Source organism: Canis lupus, chromosome 1 (genome assembly GCF_003254725.2).
Source record: "Canis lupus dingo isolate Sandy chromosome 1, ASM325472v2, whole genome shotgun sequence".
Classification (NCBI taxonomy): domain Eukaryota; kingdom Metazoa; phylum Chordata; class Mammalia; order Carnivora; family Canidae; genus Canis; species Canis lupus.
Window position 1 is genome coordinate 88,933,210 of NC_064243.1, and position 13,950 is coordinate 88,947,159.

A 13,950-nucleotide genomic window follows, 5' to 3' on the forward strand; every position below is an offset into this window, starting at 1 on the left:
CCCATGCCCTTCATAGCAGAAGTTCTGGCGACAGTGGTGTTTGCTTCCATATTAAAGCCTCATAACTGTTTTAGACAGTGAACCGAGGGGCTGTTCTATCAGAAGGGCTGACTCTGGACAGAGAAGTAGAGCTAAATTTGATAACTCAAGGAATCAGGGTGTGAAGAGGTGACAAGAAAAAGAAACCAAGAGATGCTTCTGATATGAGTTTCCCAGATCTCATATGCTGGGGAGAGAAATCTCCCAAACCAAGATTATCTACCTGTACACCTGCAAGATTCTACTCAACACACCTGAAAAGTTGGCTCCTATTATCAGAACTTTCATTTGCTGGGACGATTATTGCAGCCATAAAACAGAAAAGCAGCCATCTGAAAGAAACACTCAGGCTTCTAGATTATTAAAAATATAATCACCATTCCTTAAAAATTGAGCTGAATAACAAAATGGGCAGAGATGAATATTAAATTAATGAGCTGGAACATTTGGCTAAGGGACTTTCCCAAAACACAGTGCAGAGATAAAGAAATTTCCAGAAGCTTTCACTTCCATCTAAAAAGTTGATAAAGGAGGGAACAAAGGGAATATATAGAAGGACGTTTTAAAAATTGGAGATGACTATTCTTTCGTGCTGAAGAGATATTATGCAAAAAATGAAGAGATATTATGGACTTGTGGATTTTTATGTATTTTATTTGTTTAAATTTATTTCAGTATCTGAACTTTTGGTGCTTAGGTTGTCCCATCTTGGGCTACTGCAGTGGTCCTCAACCAAGGGCAATTTTGATCCCCAGGAGACATCTAGAAATGTCAATAGACATTATTGATTTCCATGAGTAGGTAGCTAGTAGGTAGATGGAAGCCAGGGTTGCTACTCAACACTGCACAATGCACAAGACAGTCCCTATTGCACAGGATTATTTGGCTCAAAATGTGAATAGTGCTGAGGATAAGAAACCCTGGAGACCCCTTCAGGGTGGCTCCTCCACCTCTTAGGCATAGCTCCTGGAATGTTCGTTCACTTCCTTGCTTTCCAGTTCAACATTACATCTCTCAGGTCTTCTGCTTGAGCCCTAGAATCAGCCACTTCCACAAAGATATTTGGGTTTTTCAGTGGGATGGTAGATAGAGACGATAATTCTAGCACCACAGATGCTCATTGCTGCTGAGTTGTCATCGTTCTCAGAAGAAGTTCAATATTAAATAGAATTTCATGAGGTGGGACACAGAATCCATATCATATTTACAAGTCATTGACCACCATGCCAACTAGTGTAAAAGCAGGTCATCAGATTCTGCTCTGCCTTAAGCTTCTGCTCTGATCCGAAGTGGCTCTGGTCTCTTTTCAGCTTTCCAGAGATCTGCCAAGAAATGAAATATTTTCTGGCTTATTTGTGGATTAAGTTGGAAGCAGAGCTCCAAGAATTTGTCTTCTTGCTTGGTCCACAGACATGACTCAATTTCCTCAGCAAAACTTCCCTTATAGAAACAGGTGGCCAGCCCATGAGCCATAGTTTGCCAATGTGATTTTCTAAAACATATTGTTCAAAAATATGATTTATTTTGATTACTAAGTGTTTTGGCACCCCATAAGTTTTACACTCAGAGTACCTCACAGGCCTCACCAGTCCTAGCCTTGCGTGGCTTTCTCTTTCCTAGAAACACACTACGTTCTTTCCAAGGTGAGTATGAGCCTTGTGTGCTGGTCTAATATCACTTCACCACGTCATGCCACTCCTTTCCTGAGAAGCTGTTTATTCTCTGCCAACCTTAAAATGCCTTCGTGTAAATCTTCCTGAGTGAGTGAGGGGAAAAAGAGAGGTGGGGGGAAAAGTTCAAAAGCAAAGAAAACAAGGAGAAGGAAGTGACCAGTGCTCAGTGAACCCACACGTGTGAAAGGCTAATCCAGAAATCACTCAGTAATCACCACGAGGGTGACATGGCTGGCTACGCATATGCTCACCTTCCCCACCTCCCACAAGGCCTCACTTCCTAAACCAAAGTAACCTTCTGAAATCTGACCGCTCTCCCTCAACTCTTGACCTCTCCTATGCAACTGCTTCTACACACCATTAGCTTCCTTCCAAAGTCCCCATTGACTTCTCATCCAAAGCAATACGATGTTCCTGTTTTTAAGAGAAGGGTACTGGCCCATTTGCCCAGTAAACAAAGGCTGGAGTGCAGTTAGAAGCTTCAAGGCGTATTACGCAGAAGAGTCCAAAAGGAGGGTGAGGTGTCGGGGGGCTCTGACGTGAAACCAAAACAGTGCTTGGAACTGGCTGCACTCAATGTTCAGAAGTGCTCATGGGTCAGTCATGCTCAAAGGAACAGTGTTGAAAGAATGATTATGTTTTAAAATAGTTTGGCTGTTAACCAAATAACATGCTACTACTGCTTGTTGCCAGGTCAGGCACTTTTGCTGATTGGTGAATTTTTAAGAATTATAATAATGACTAAATAAACTGGTTTAAAAGCAAGACATTTCCCAGGTGGATATCTTGATGGGGAATTGGGACAAGGACTATGGCTTGGCTTCTACTGGGTCCCAGAACGTATCTCTATTGAAGGTGGGCCTCTGTCCATACTCCTCCAGGACATTCTCTTTCCCATCAGTCCCAAGATGTTTGTATGAACTTAGGTGACTCAGAAATCCCTCTCGCAGTTAGTTACTCCACCTTTAAATGAAGTCAATATAATTGGCCCCCCTCATTCTCACACTCAGTGCTGGGAGTGGTGAGGTGGACAGGAATAGGAACATTGGCCTGGGGGTTAAGGCAAATCTAGAAGGCAGGGCAGAGCTTAAGGAAGCCCAGCCAAAGGCTCAAAGCTCACTTGAAACTAACTCTTTAAGGTGAGGTTTTGGTGTGGGACTGGCTTTTTATTGGATTCTTTTCATTTTTCCCCAAACCTGAGGAGTTGACCTGCTTTTCTCTTCTGTTGTTACAACTGCCCTCTGCTTGGGGTTCTGTTCCTTCCAGACTGATGAAGTCCAGGGTGCTTTCTCTCCATGTTTGTTCTATGTCACTATCACCATATTTGAGGCATCAAAGGGGAATAATGTTCAGGGAGGCATAATGCATGTGCTTCAGGACGGAAGCAGAGTCACAGTAAAACATACGTAATTATTTAGTAATTTAAATATTTCATAATAATAAGCACAAACAGGCAAAAATAACTTCGACATTAATTTTTCATTAGGATGTCTCAACCATCATGAAGAAGACATGTGATTCCAAGCAATATTTCATATTTCCATACTGATTCTTTTCCTTTCTCATCCACTTTCTTCATAAACTACAGATCCTCCTGTACTTTCTCCCCAATGCCAAACCCCACCCCAGATAAACATCTCCACTGTTCTGAGCCCAGGATCTTGCTCTTTATTTTATATAAAGTATTGAAATCCTTCTATCTTCCTGTTATCTCCTGGATCTTGCTCTTTCCTACCCAATGTCTCACCAAAACAAACAAAAACCCACCACCAATAACAAATACACTGCTCTGAAACAACAGGGGACTCCATAAAAGGTACTGGAGGGGGAGAACCTACCTAACAAACTGTATGGCACTAGTTACCCTTCACTGGAATTGGAGGAGGGAAAGAACAGGGATACTTACTTCCTCAAACACTTGTGTGATCACAGGAAGTAGACCTGACCTGTCATAATGCCCAGTCTAGTTCATCTTTCAGTTTTGGTTTAAAACAAAGAAGCCCAACCCTATGGGTGGGCAGTCCTCCTCAAGAGTGCTACCCTCCTTACTCTACTATGTAGGGGTCGCTCTGGGGCTCCACCACTTACCTGCTCTTGGGACTCAACTCCCAAGAGTTTCCGACCTTTCAGTTGGAAATGCTGGTCTTTCTCAGCTCTTTGGAACTACAGCATTAATGACAATAACAATAATGGTGGGCATGACTATAGCTAACCTTCATAGGGCGAGTTCTATGGGCTAGATACTAGGCAAACACCTAACCTTGATTGTCCCCTTTGGATTCCAAGTCCCAAGGAGCTGTTTTAGTTATCTCTCACTGCCTAAAAATTGCCACAAAACATAGCAACTTAGAACAACACACACCCGCCTCTCAAAGTTTTTGTGGGGCAGGAATCTGGGTATGATATAGCTAGGTCCTTGACTTTGAGGTCTCTCAAGCAAGGTGTTGCTTAGGGTATAGTCATCCCAAGGCTCAACTGAGCGAGCATTTGATTTCAGGTTCCCATGATCATTGGCAGGATGTAGTTTCTCACTGGCTGATGGACTAAGGTCCTCAGTTCTTCACGGACTGTTGGGCACAAGCCACACTCAGTTCCTTGTCATATGGGCCTCTCCAACGTGGCAGCTTCCTTCTTCAAAGGTATAAGCCATCAATAGAAAGGACAATAGAAAGAGTGCTAGCAAGACAAAGTTACAATCTTTTGCAACCTAATCACAGAAGTGACATCCCACAATATTCTATTGGTTCGAATCAAGTCACTGTGTCCAGCCTACACTATGTCCAGCTCACATTCTGGGGGATACAGATACCAGAAGGCAAAAATCATCAGGGGCATCTTAGAAATCTGAAAACCTCACGACCAGTTGGAAAAGGAGGGAGAAAGGGTTGTTTTCAGATTGCAGGGATAGTATCAAGAGGAGAAGATGAAAGTAGATCAGGGTAAGTATTGAAGCTAATAAAGGTAGAGGTTAGGAGGTGAAATAGGGAAGTACCTTATATTATTTTTGATCCAGTGTCTTTGTCTCACTCTGACCCCATAACATGAGTTGGTAGGGATAAGGCTAAAGGGTGTACATAGCACCACTGGGGCACTACACAAAGAATTCCTTTTTCCACCGGGAAAGTAAATGGAATAAAAGTAATGGAGTAGTGGGGTAGAGGAGTGGCAAAGGACTGAAGATAATCTCCCTGCACAAAAGTGACCCAGAATCCCTGTGGGCAGGAGAATTTTGGCAGGGACATGCCCAAAGATCACATAAAAAAGGAAGGAATCAGGGCATGAATCAGATCTAGAATAGGGTGTCTATAACCAAAGACAGTCAAGATGGAGGAAACAAATTCCAGACAGGAAACAGAAGGCTGGTTCTGTAAAGATTTTTTGAGGCAATGCTACAGGGAAGCAGATGGTGCAGGGGAGAGGACAGGGAACATTTTTTTTAGCAGCATCTACCAAAACAAATTTTACTTCATATGTGTTTTATGAGGGGAAAAAGACTGTAGGACTTTTCAGAGTTTTTAATATACTAGTGTGCCTAGTGAAACTCTAAGCTGTGTGTATTAGGGAGGGTGGGGATTGAACAGGCAGCACTTTGCACATGTGTTTATTTTGCTTGGAGGTGGAAACATGCTACACATTTTAGGGAACACTCTTTTATTAAATACCTGTGGCTTTTCTTGAGAGTAGGAAAGGTAAGCCAAGAATGCTTGCCAGCAGTTGAGTAACAAGCAAAAATTTTTATCAAACACCTATGTGTTAGCCAGAAATGACCCCAGGACCCCAACATTTGGGCCCAACAATGGGAAAGATATAAAACCAGTATCAGGGACACCTGGGTGGCTCAGTGGTTGAGCGTCTGCCTTTGGCTCAGGGTGTGATCCCGGGGTCCTGGGATGGAGCCCCACATCGGGCTCCCCACAGACAGCCTGCATCTCCCTCTGCCTGTGTCTCTGCCTCTCTCTCTGTGTCTTTCATGAATACATAAATAAAATCTTAAAAAAAAAAAAAACAGGATAGAGAAGTCACCAGATCATCACCTCTTCTTTTTTAAAGAAGATTTTTACCTATTTATTTGAGGTAGAGAGAGCACAGGCTGGAAGGAGGGGCAGGGAGAGAAACAGACTCCCCGCTGAGCAGGGAGCCCAATGGGAAGGAGGGGCAGGGAGAGAAACAGACTCCCCGCTGAGCAGGGAGCCCAATGGGGGACTCAATCCCAGGATCCCGAGATCATGACCTGAGCCAAAGGCAGATGCGTAACTGAGCCTTCCAGGTGCCCCCAGATCATCGCCTTTTACGACCATCCCCAGAAACTTTTCCCCCAAATTCCCAAAGTGCTATTACAACCCTTCTCTCCAGAATTCTCTTTCCTTCTCCTGTGGATGCTCATTTTCTTAACAGAGAAGGGAGTTAACACCATGGGTATTTCTCTTGGGATTTTTCCAGTAGCATAGGGTGAAGGCCATAAAGGAAGTTTCATTGAGAAAAGAAAGATGAACTTAAGAGTTTAAAAATGTCTTCTTAGTACAGAGAAAGAAGAAATCAAGAAAGGATCCCCTGCCAAAGCACAAAGAAAATAGTTCATCAAAAAACAAACGTTAATTTCTCTAGCATTAGCAGGGAATTACCCACCATGGGGATTAATCAAAAGATGAGAGACTTCCCCTCAAATACCCGAGGTTGGCTAAGGGTCCTACCCAGCTCAGAAGAGCAAGCCAGCAAAGAGAAGCCACTCCTCCCTGCCTTACACAATGCTGTGTTTTTAGGTTAATCCTCCAAGGATATTACGGTAACTTTCAGTGGTTAATGAATAGCTTCTAAGTGCCTGCTTCACTTAATTGTCCAAAGGCCAGTTGGTCCCAGAGCATATAAAGCTCCAAGCTGGCTAATGAGAGCATTGTCTCTGAGCAAGGAAGCAGGGGAGTGGAAACGTTCCAAAGGAGCTGGGATGCAAAACAGAATGGGTTTAGTTTTCTGTGCCTTTGCCCTCTTGATGGGCTTCCTGATGATCTGCCTGGGGGCCTTCTTCATTTCCTCAGGATCAATATTCAACTGTCGAGGGAACCTGATCCTGGCCTATATGCTTCTGCCACTGGGGTTTGTGATCCTCCTGAGTGGAATTTTCTGGAGCACCTACCGCCAGGCAAGTAAAAGCAAAGGAGTGTTCACCCATGTGCTCAGAAGACATCTTTCTCATGGGGCACTGCCCCTGGCCACTGTCGACAGGTATGTGCTGAGAGGCCAGAGGATGGAGGAGGGTTGCAATGGGACTGAATTCTGGAAAAGCAGAATGAACCTAACCCCACTGTGGAGCAAGATGTGGAGCAATATGTGGAGCACGTCCTGCAGGGGGCTGTAGGTCTAGAACTGAAGCTTTCCTGTCGGGAAATTACTCTGGAGTTAGTCCTTAGGAAGAATGGTGCTGGGGAAAACCATGAACTGAGAGGGGATTTCTACCTGAAAAACAACATCTCCCTCCATTGAAAACCTACCTAAGCCAATAGAAGAGGCCCAACTCAGGTTCTCTTGTTGTATCGTGGAAGCTGTCTTTAGAAGCAGGTGGTGGCAAGTTATTTCCCATAACCCGGCTACCAGGTTATATGGAAAGCAAGTTCCAGACCAGGTTCTGGCCCACAACAAATGAACAAGCAGGTATTGCATTAGTCCTGCAATCTCTCCATGAACTCAGTGAGGTCCCAGCTTACCACCTTTCTAGCTGTTCTCATCACACCTTGCCTGAGAGATTTATTTAACGCAAGACAAGTCATATTCCAGAGGTAATTCAGTTAACCTGACCACCTCATACCCATTATGATGGCTCTTACTTAAAAAAAAAACAACCCCACAGAAACAGCAAGTGTTAGCAAGAATACACAAAATCCAAAACCTTGTGCGCTGCTGGTGAGAATGGAAAATAGTGCAATCATTTTATGGAAAATGGTATGGAGGTTAAATATAGAATTGCCATTTGATCTAGCAATTCTACTCCTGGGTAAGTGGACAAAAGAATTAAAAGTAGGAACTTATACAGATCTTTGTACACCAGTGTTCATAGCAATATTCTTCATGATAGCCAAAAGGTGTAAACAACCCATGGGTCGTCCAGTGGATGAATGGATAAACAAAGTGTGGTCTACCCATATGATGAAATATTATTTGGCCATGAGAAGGAAGGACATTCTGACACATGCTACAGCATGGGTGACCCCTGAAAACATTATACTGAGCAAAAGAAGCCAGACACAAAAAGACAAATACTGCATGATTCCACTTATATGAGATAGCTAGAGTAGTGAAATTCAGAGCCAGAAAGCAAACCAGTTATTGGGGGCAGTGGGGAGGAGAGAATGGGAACTTATTGTTTACTGAGAGTTTCAATTTGGGGTAATGGAAAAGTTTTGGAGAGGGAGAATGGTGAAGGTTGCTTATCAGTGTGGATGTACTGAATGCTACTGATCTGTACCTTTAAAATGGCTACAGCAGTAAATCTAATGTCACACATATTTCATTACAATAAAACAAAATTCAGTTCACCTTATGGTCAGTATCAGACAACTGAAACCCTCCTAATTCTTGGCTGACCCAAGACATTTAGGGATAAAACTTCAGGCATCATCTTCCAGGTACAGGCTGCAGGACTCCTAAATTCTTTTGCCCTCTTCATCTAAAATATCTTAGCTACTCCATGTATCTTGAATGTAAATAATTTTACCCATGACAGTTGATTTTTGACATTATTATGCTCATTAATAAGATACTAATTACAATAACTAAACCCCATTTCCAATACTTACTATACTAACTAGCAAGATCTTTGGGTTTGATAAAAGATTAAGATGACTAAGGTGATTATGGATGATGCTTCTTGAGTGATTATTTTTTTTTCTTAAATGTTAAGATGATTGCCTTTAGAGTGTGAATTCCTGCTAAGAGTAGCTGATTGCCTCCTATAGGAGGAAGTTATTAAATTTACTAACACATGCATAGCCTCACACCGTGCTGAATTATTTCAAAGGGATCTGTGATATGGACATCTTCCTGCTGCATCTAGTAGATGCCTGGCCTACACAGAATGACCAGGAAGTCAGTTAGGGAAGAGTTGCATTTCTCAGAAACATTTGCATTCAAGATGGGAACCCACATTGAGGTATCAGAGCCAATGAGTCTGCAATGGTGGAACTCGGGCACTGAGAATATGAACTGGCATGTGCCAATGGGACTGGGAGAGCTGGATGGGATTTAGGGGCAGGCGGCAGTCACCCTGGAGCCTCTCAAGTCGCTCCAGGGAACAGCTCACCTTTCTGTCTTTAATGTCTTTACATGTGTGTCCCATGACACTGTCTTAGCTATTCTGAGGGAAGGCTGAGATTTATGCCGTACAGTAGACGGTTCCTTCAGCTATCTGGCTTTGCGCCTGGTAATATTTGGGATGGAGCTGTGGCTACAAGTGGCAGGCTCTGTTCTGTTGTGGTTACACACCACAAACACTCCCTGCGGGCACTAAGGAATTCACTCTATAAATACACAACTCCATCAAGCTCACCCTCTTTCTTCCTCATCTCACACCACCCCTGTCCCATTCATGACGGAGAGGCCAGAAGGATTTAGCAATTAGCAACATGGGGCAAGATGACCAGTGAATACATCACCTTTGGCACGAATGGCTCCTTTCATCATTGGCCTATTGGCCTGCAAAGAGCTGCAAGTGAAATCTATGTGAAGTTGTTGGTTGAAATGGTTTGAGAAATGAGTATGTTTTTTTGGAAACCAGTTGCTGAGACTTGAAAGAGTGAGAAGAAAGAGAGAAGCAGCTGATACATTTGAGGAGATAGCCCAGAGCTGGATTTTTGAGTAAATGTTTTATCGGTGTAGCTGACGCACAACATACATTAGGCTCAGGTATACACAGTGATTTTGACAAGCTTATACATTGGTTTTCATTCATTATTTTATTGGCTTGGAGGATATGAGACAGCACAACTGAGTCGAAAATGAGGTGCGTGTGAATGGGGTCATGGATGCGAATGGACTAACTGGGTGGAAGGAGGTTGCACAGCCTAGGCGCCCCCCGTGTCTCTCCCCCTGATAACGATCTCATGCTGAAAGTCCCTGGTTCCCATGAGTGAGAGAGAGGCAAGAGCTTGGAATAACCCACTGGGAAAAATAGGACGAGAGAGGCACATATCCAATGGCTGATAAGGAAGGTTTTGCTGGAAGAGCAGCACATTTAAAAAAAAAAAAAAAACTGGTGATGCCAGGGAAGAAGTACATCTGTTTCAAAATCAATGTTTCTTAACAGTTTCACTTCACACAATGTGATTTGAGAGAGGCAGGCATATGCCTCTTTGGCATTAACCACTTAAATAACACATGTATGTTTGTGGCATTTTGATCTCCAGGCCAGATTTCTACCCTCCTGCATATGAAGAGAGTCTTGATGCTGAGAAGCAACCCTGTCCTACAGAGGGAGAAGTCTCAGATATTCCTCCACCACTGTACACAGAGCCGGGCCTGGAATTTGAGGACGCAGCTGATGCCCACCCAGAGGCTCCCCCTTCCTATGAGGAGTCTGTAGCAGGTGGGGTGCCGGCAGCCACACCATTACAGGATGCTGAGAGGCAAAGCCGAGGATGCTGAAGCAGGGGACACTTCCTTGCGCTCGTGATGCACCCTCATGGGTTAGACTTGATAATAATAAATGCAGGCACCAGACTATGGGAGGGAAAGTGTCTTCCATGACCCCCAGGAGCACTTGCCGAGGAGATGCTGTGGATGTCATGCAGTTCCACAGATGTGCTAGGCCCATGGGGACCCCAGAAGGAGCCGGCGGCAGCCAACAACATTTCAACGGATTTGCGCTAATCCCAGCCCAGGTGGGCTTCGGGGACCAATTTTGTAGCTCTGCTCCAAGAGGCCTTTGACTTTCAACCCCCTCCCATCACCTCAGCCCCCATTGGGGAGGAACAGGTGCTGCTCTTGAGGCAGCCAGCCGTGCGTCTTCAGGTACCACATCACCCAACAATCACAAACGGAGAGTGTGCTGGAAACGAAGGATCAGTGTGGTTTAATTTGCAGCTTTTGTTGGCTGGTTTCATAGTTCTCTCCAGATTTACCAGAGTGACACTGTAGTTCGCGTTGTGGGAGATGTGCTCTTGGAAGCCATGAATATTACTTGTATTACTTTTTAAGTTATGTGTATTTTATTTCTATGTGGAAAACAACTGTAATATTTCCTTTCAAAATGGCTCGAACACAAAGTTTTCAATGAATATCTTAAAAACGGGATGGTTGTACAAGCAGAGATGATGAGATTTCTTAGAGACTCCAGTTGAACAGATAGAATACTTAAAAATTCATAAAAACACAGAATTTAGGGAGGGAAACTGTACTAGCCATAGGTGGCATTAATATAGATTTTGACATAAATCTTGAAAGACATTAAAATATATATGAAATGTATATTTCAAAAAATCCCCCACTGCAGATCTTTAGAAAGGAGACTGTATTGTAGTACTTTGATCCTTAACAGAAAATTCTTTGTGTCTCAAGATACAGACCCACACATTTGTAGACTTGGGACATTTATCTTAAGACCCACTGACTCTTCAGCTTTGTTATACTTTATTACATGTTTTAACACGAGAGGACATGTCAGGTAGAAACGTGGTGGGAAGAGATGCATTAGAGCTTGGACAAAAATCTTCACCTCTCTGAGCCTCAGTTTCTTCCTCAATCAAGTGAGGAATTTGTGCTGGGATTATTATTTAATAGCTATGGAATGTCTCTTATATGATGGGTTCTGTGCCATGAACCTTTTATGCTTTTTATTTAGCCCTCATCATACCCTTCAGAAATAAGTGCAATGGTTATTCCCCTTTTACAGATGTATAAACTGACACTTTGAGGTGTTAAGAAGAAACTTTGCCCATAGCATATGGTTGTTGCCAGTAGGGTGAAGCAGCATCTACAGAAGGGCATGAGAGGATGTATTTACTTCAAACATTTGTGCTAGATTAACCCTGTCTTCCCTCCCTTCTCCCACGGAGCAGTTTGGTCTTCTCTCCAGCTTCAGAAAGTGGACCCTAACAGGAAGAGGAGCCCCAGCACTGTGCAATACCTTACAGCCCTTGGGGAAGCCAGAGATCTTCCTTTAAGATTCTCTTTTTATTTTTTCTTAATATAAAAAAAGGTTTTAAACTTTTTCATTAAGGTATAGTTGACATAGAATAGGGTTCTCTTTTAAAATGTAAATACTCCCTCCATGTTTTCTGCCTAGGAGCTTGGCCCTCACCTCTCTGCGGTTTCATTCTCTCTGATCATTCCATCTAAGATGAAAGGTGGCTCCTATTGGTAACAGGCAGCCCTCAGGGAAGGGGCAGAGGGGGGTTTGGACAGTGATGGCAAGGATGAAGAGCTTTCAGGGAGGAAGAAAGTTGTCGAGATGGAATGAGACCTCCATGGCCTCCTCTTCCCATTTTTGCTGAGCACACAGATTACTCATATCCTGGCAAATACACAGGAAGCCACACAAAAGGAAGTCCTGGTCCCTTTATATGAAACATACATTTGGGCACCCATGATTTGAATCCTTGACATCAAAGGTATAATTGGATATGAAGGTCACTCATGGTTGTCCAATGGGAAGGTGATCATTTATTAGCAGTGCAATATATTATTTCTCTCTTGAACTCTCTTTCTATCCCTCTACCAAGACTGTTATCCTGAGATCTCTGGGGTCTCAGCACATCCACGGGCCAGAACAAATTCTGTCATTGGGCTTTCATCCAGAGTTTGCATTTGTAATAGGTGGTTTTTCCAACTTCTGGTAGTCATATAAGACATGTTAATTTTGGTTTACATACGAAAATTGTTTTGATCTTTTTACGGCAATAAATTTTGTACATAAACTTTCTTCTCTTTCATCTCTGTTTTGTATCAGAAAAAAAAATCAATAGGGGAACATAAGTCAAGGTTTGATTCTCCATGTGGAACTAACACAGCATCCAGATGAGTTAATCTTTTTGAAAACCCAAACATTACTGAGCATCAACTATTGATTCAGAAGATAAGCCAGGTGCTTTTTGAAAAGAAGTACTACTCCCAGACAGCTATTGCTTTTTAAAAAAACAGATGTACCCTGAAGCAAGCATCAAGGACGGGAGTGTCACTCCAAACAAATCCTACTTTTGAGAGGCCTAGCAATTAAAACCCGCTGGGCAAGTCAGAACAAAAGCATTCTGCTGTGCTTAATTCATTGGTCAGCCCTAGGGGACTTACTCCAGGAGGTAGACGTTGTATCCCATCTTCCTCCTTAAATTTATGGTAAAATTAGGGGTGAGGGACAGAGAACCATGATTCCCTGAATGGCAAGGAGAACACATCAATTACAAGTGAGTGGAGAAGAGGCAAACATTCACTACAGTCCTTGCTCATTCCCTTTTCTCAAATGGGATTGGTAGGCTCACCTGTCAATGATGAAGGGAAATTCTCAGAGATGATGGCCCTCCAGGATTTTAATCTTATAACATCTCTCTGACAGGCAGCTTTAAGTACTCCTTCCAACCCCCAGAAGGTGAGCAGGACAAGGTTAGTTATAAAATACATAATGCTGCATCCTTTGCATATCCAAGATGTAGCATGTGTATTTTTTACCTCTCTGCTCCGAAACTCACAAGTATTTTTTCTGGCAACTCTACTCATCCCTCAAGATCCTACTTAAACGCACAGTCTTTGATGAGGAATCTCCCCAGCTCACCTATATTGCAGGTCACGTACTAGGTGCTAAAAGACATGAAAAGATGATAAAGACTTGAGTTTATAATGCATATCTTCACCAGGTTCTATAATTTTCCATGACAGGTCAGACTGATTCACATACCAAATGGGCTGTCAACTGCATGAGCCATTTCCACCGATAAGGACTCCAGCTGGTTGGAGTGGAACAGGCATCTGCTAAGCTCTGCTGCCTCTGATAATCTCTTGCTGTTTGTAACCGTTGAAAGGCCAAACACTGATTTACTGGCAGTTACATCATTTCAAAAGGTACACGATTTCTCAGGCCCTTCTGCACTCAAGAAAGGACATTCCTCAAGGCAGGTGTCTGGGATGTCAGTGTGCACATGTTTCAAGAGTACCCAGTGCGTGATCAAGCAATAAAATGGAGTCACCTGTTATGTCACTATCAGTTCCCATAGGTGCTTTACAAATTCCCTCACACCGGCCATGGCTAGTGGATATTACTGCC

At 43.2% G+C, this 13,950-nt stretch overlaps 1 protein-coding gene and 1 long non-coding RNA gene across 2 annotated transcripts; one reads left to right on the top strand and one right to left on the bottom strand.

Moving 5' to 3' along the window:
* Positions 1–672: 672 nt before the first annotated feature.
* On the bottom strand, positions 673–7,272 carry LOC118351567 (uncharacterized). The gene is made up of 2 exons (XR_004807179.2): positions 7,199–7,272; positions 673–1,361 (listed from the first exon to the last, which is right to left on the bottom strand). It is a non-coding gene; the product is annotated as an uncharacterized LOC118351567 (long non-coding RNA).
* Positions 6,586–12,617, top strand: TMEM252 (transmembrane protein 252). Its single transcript, XM_025423383.3, has 2 exons — positions 6,586–6,932; positions 10,106–12,617. Exons 1-2 carry the CDS (start codon positions 6,595–6,597, stop codon positions 10,341–10,343), a joined length of 576 nt encoding a protein of 191 aa, XP_025279168.1. The 5' UTR covers positions 6,586–6,594; the 3' UTR covers positions 10,344–12,617.
* The last annotated feature ends 1,333 nt before the right edge of the window (positions 12,618–13,950 follow it).

What these genes read in the sequence shown, in the direction of transcription:
- TMEM252 (XM_025423383.3), top strand. Translation starts at nt 6,595, where the DNA reads ATGAGAGCATTGTCTCTGAGCAAGGAAGCAGGGGAGTGGAAACGTTCC. An exon ending in CCCCTGGCCACTGTCGACAG is followed by an intron (nt 6,933 to 10,105) that starts GTATGTGCTGAG and finishes TTTGATCTCCAG; the next exon opens with GCCAGATTTCTACCCTCCTG.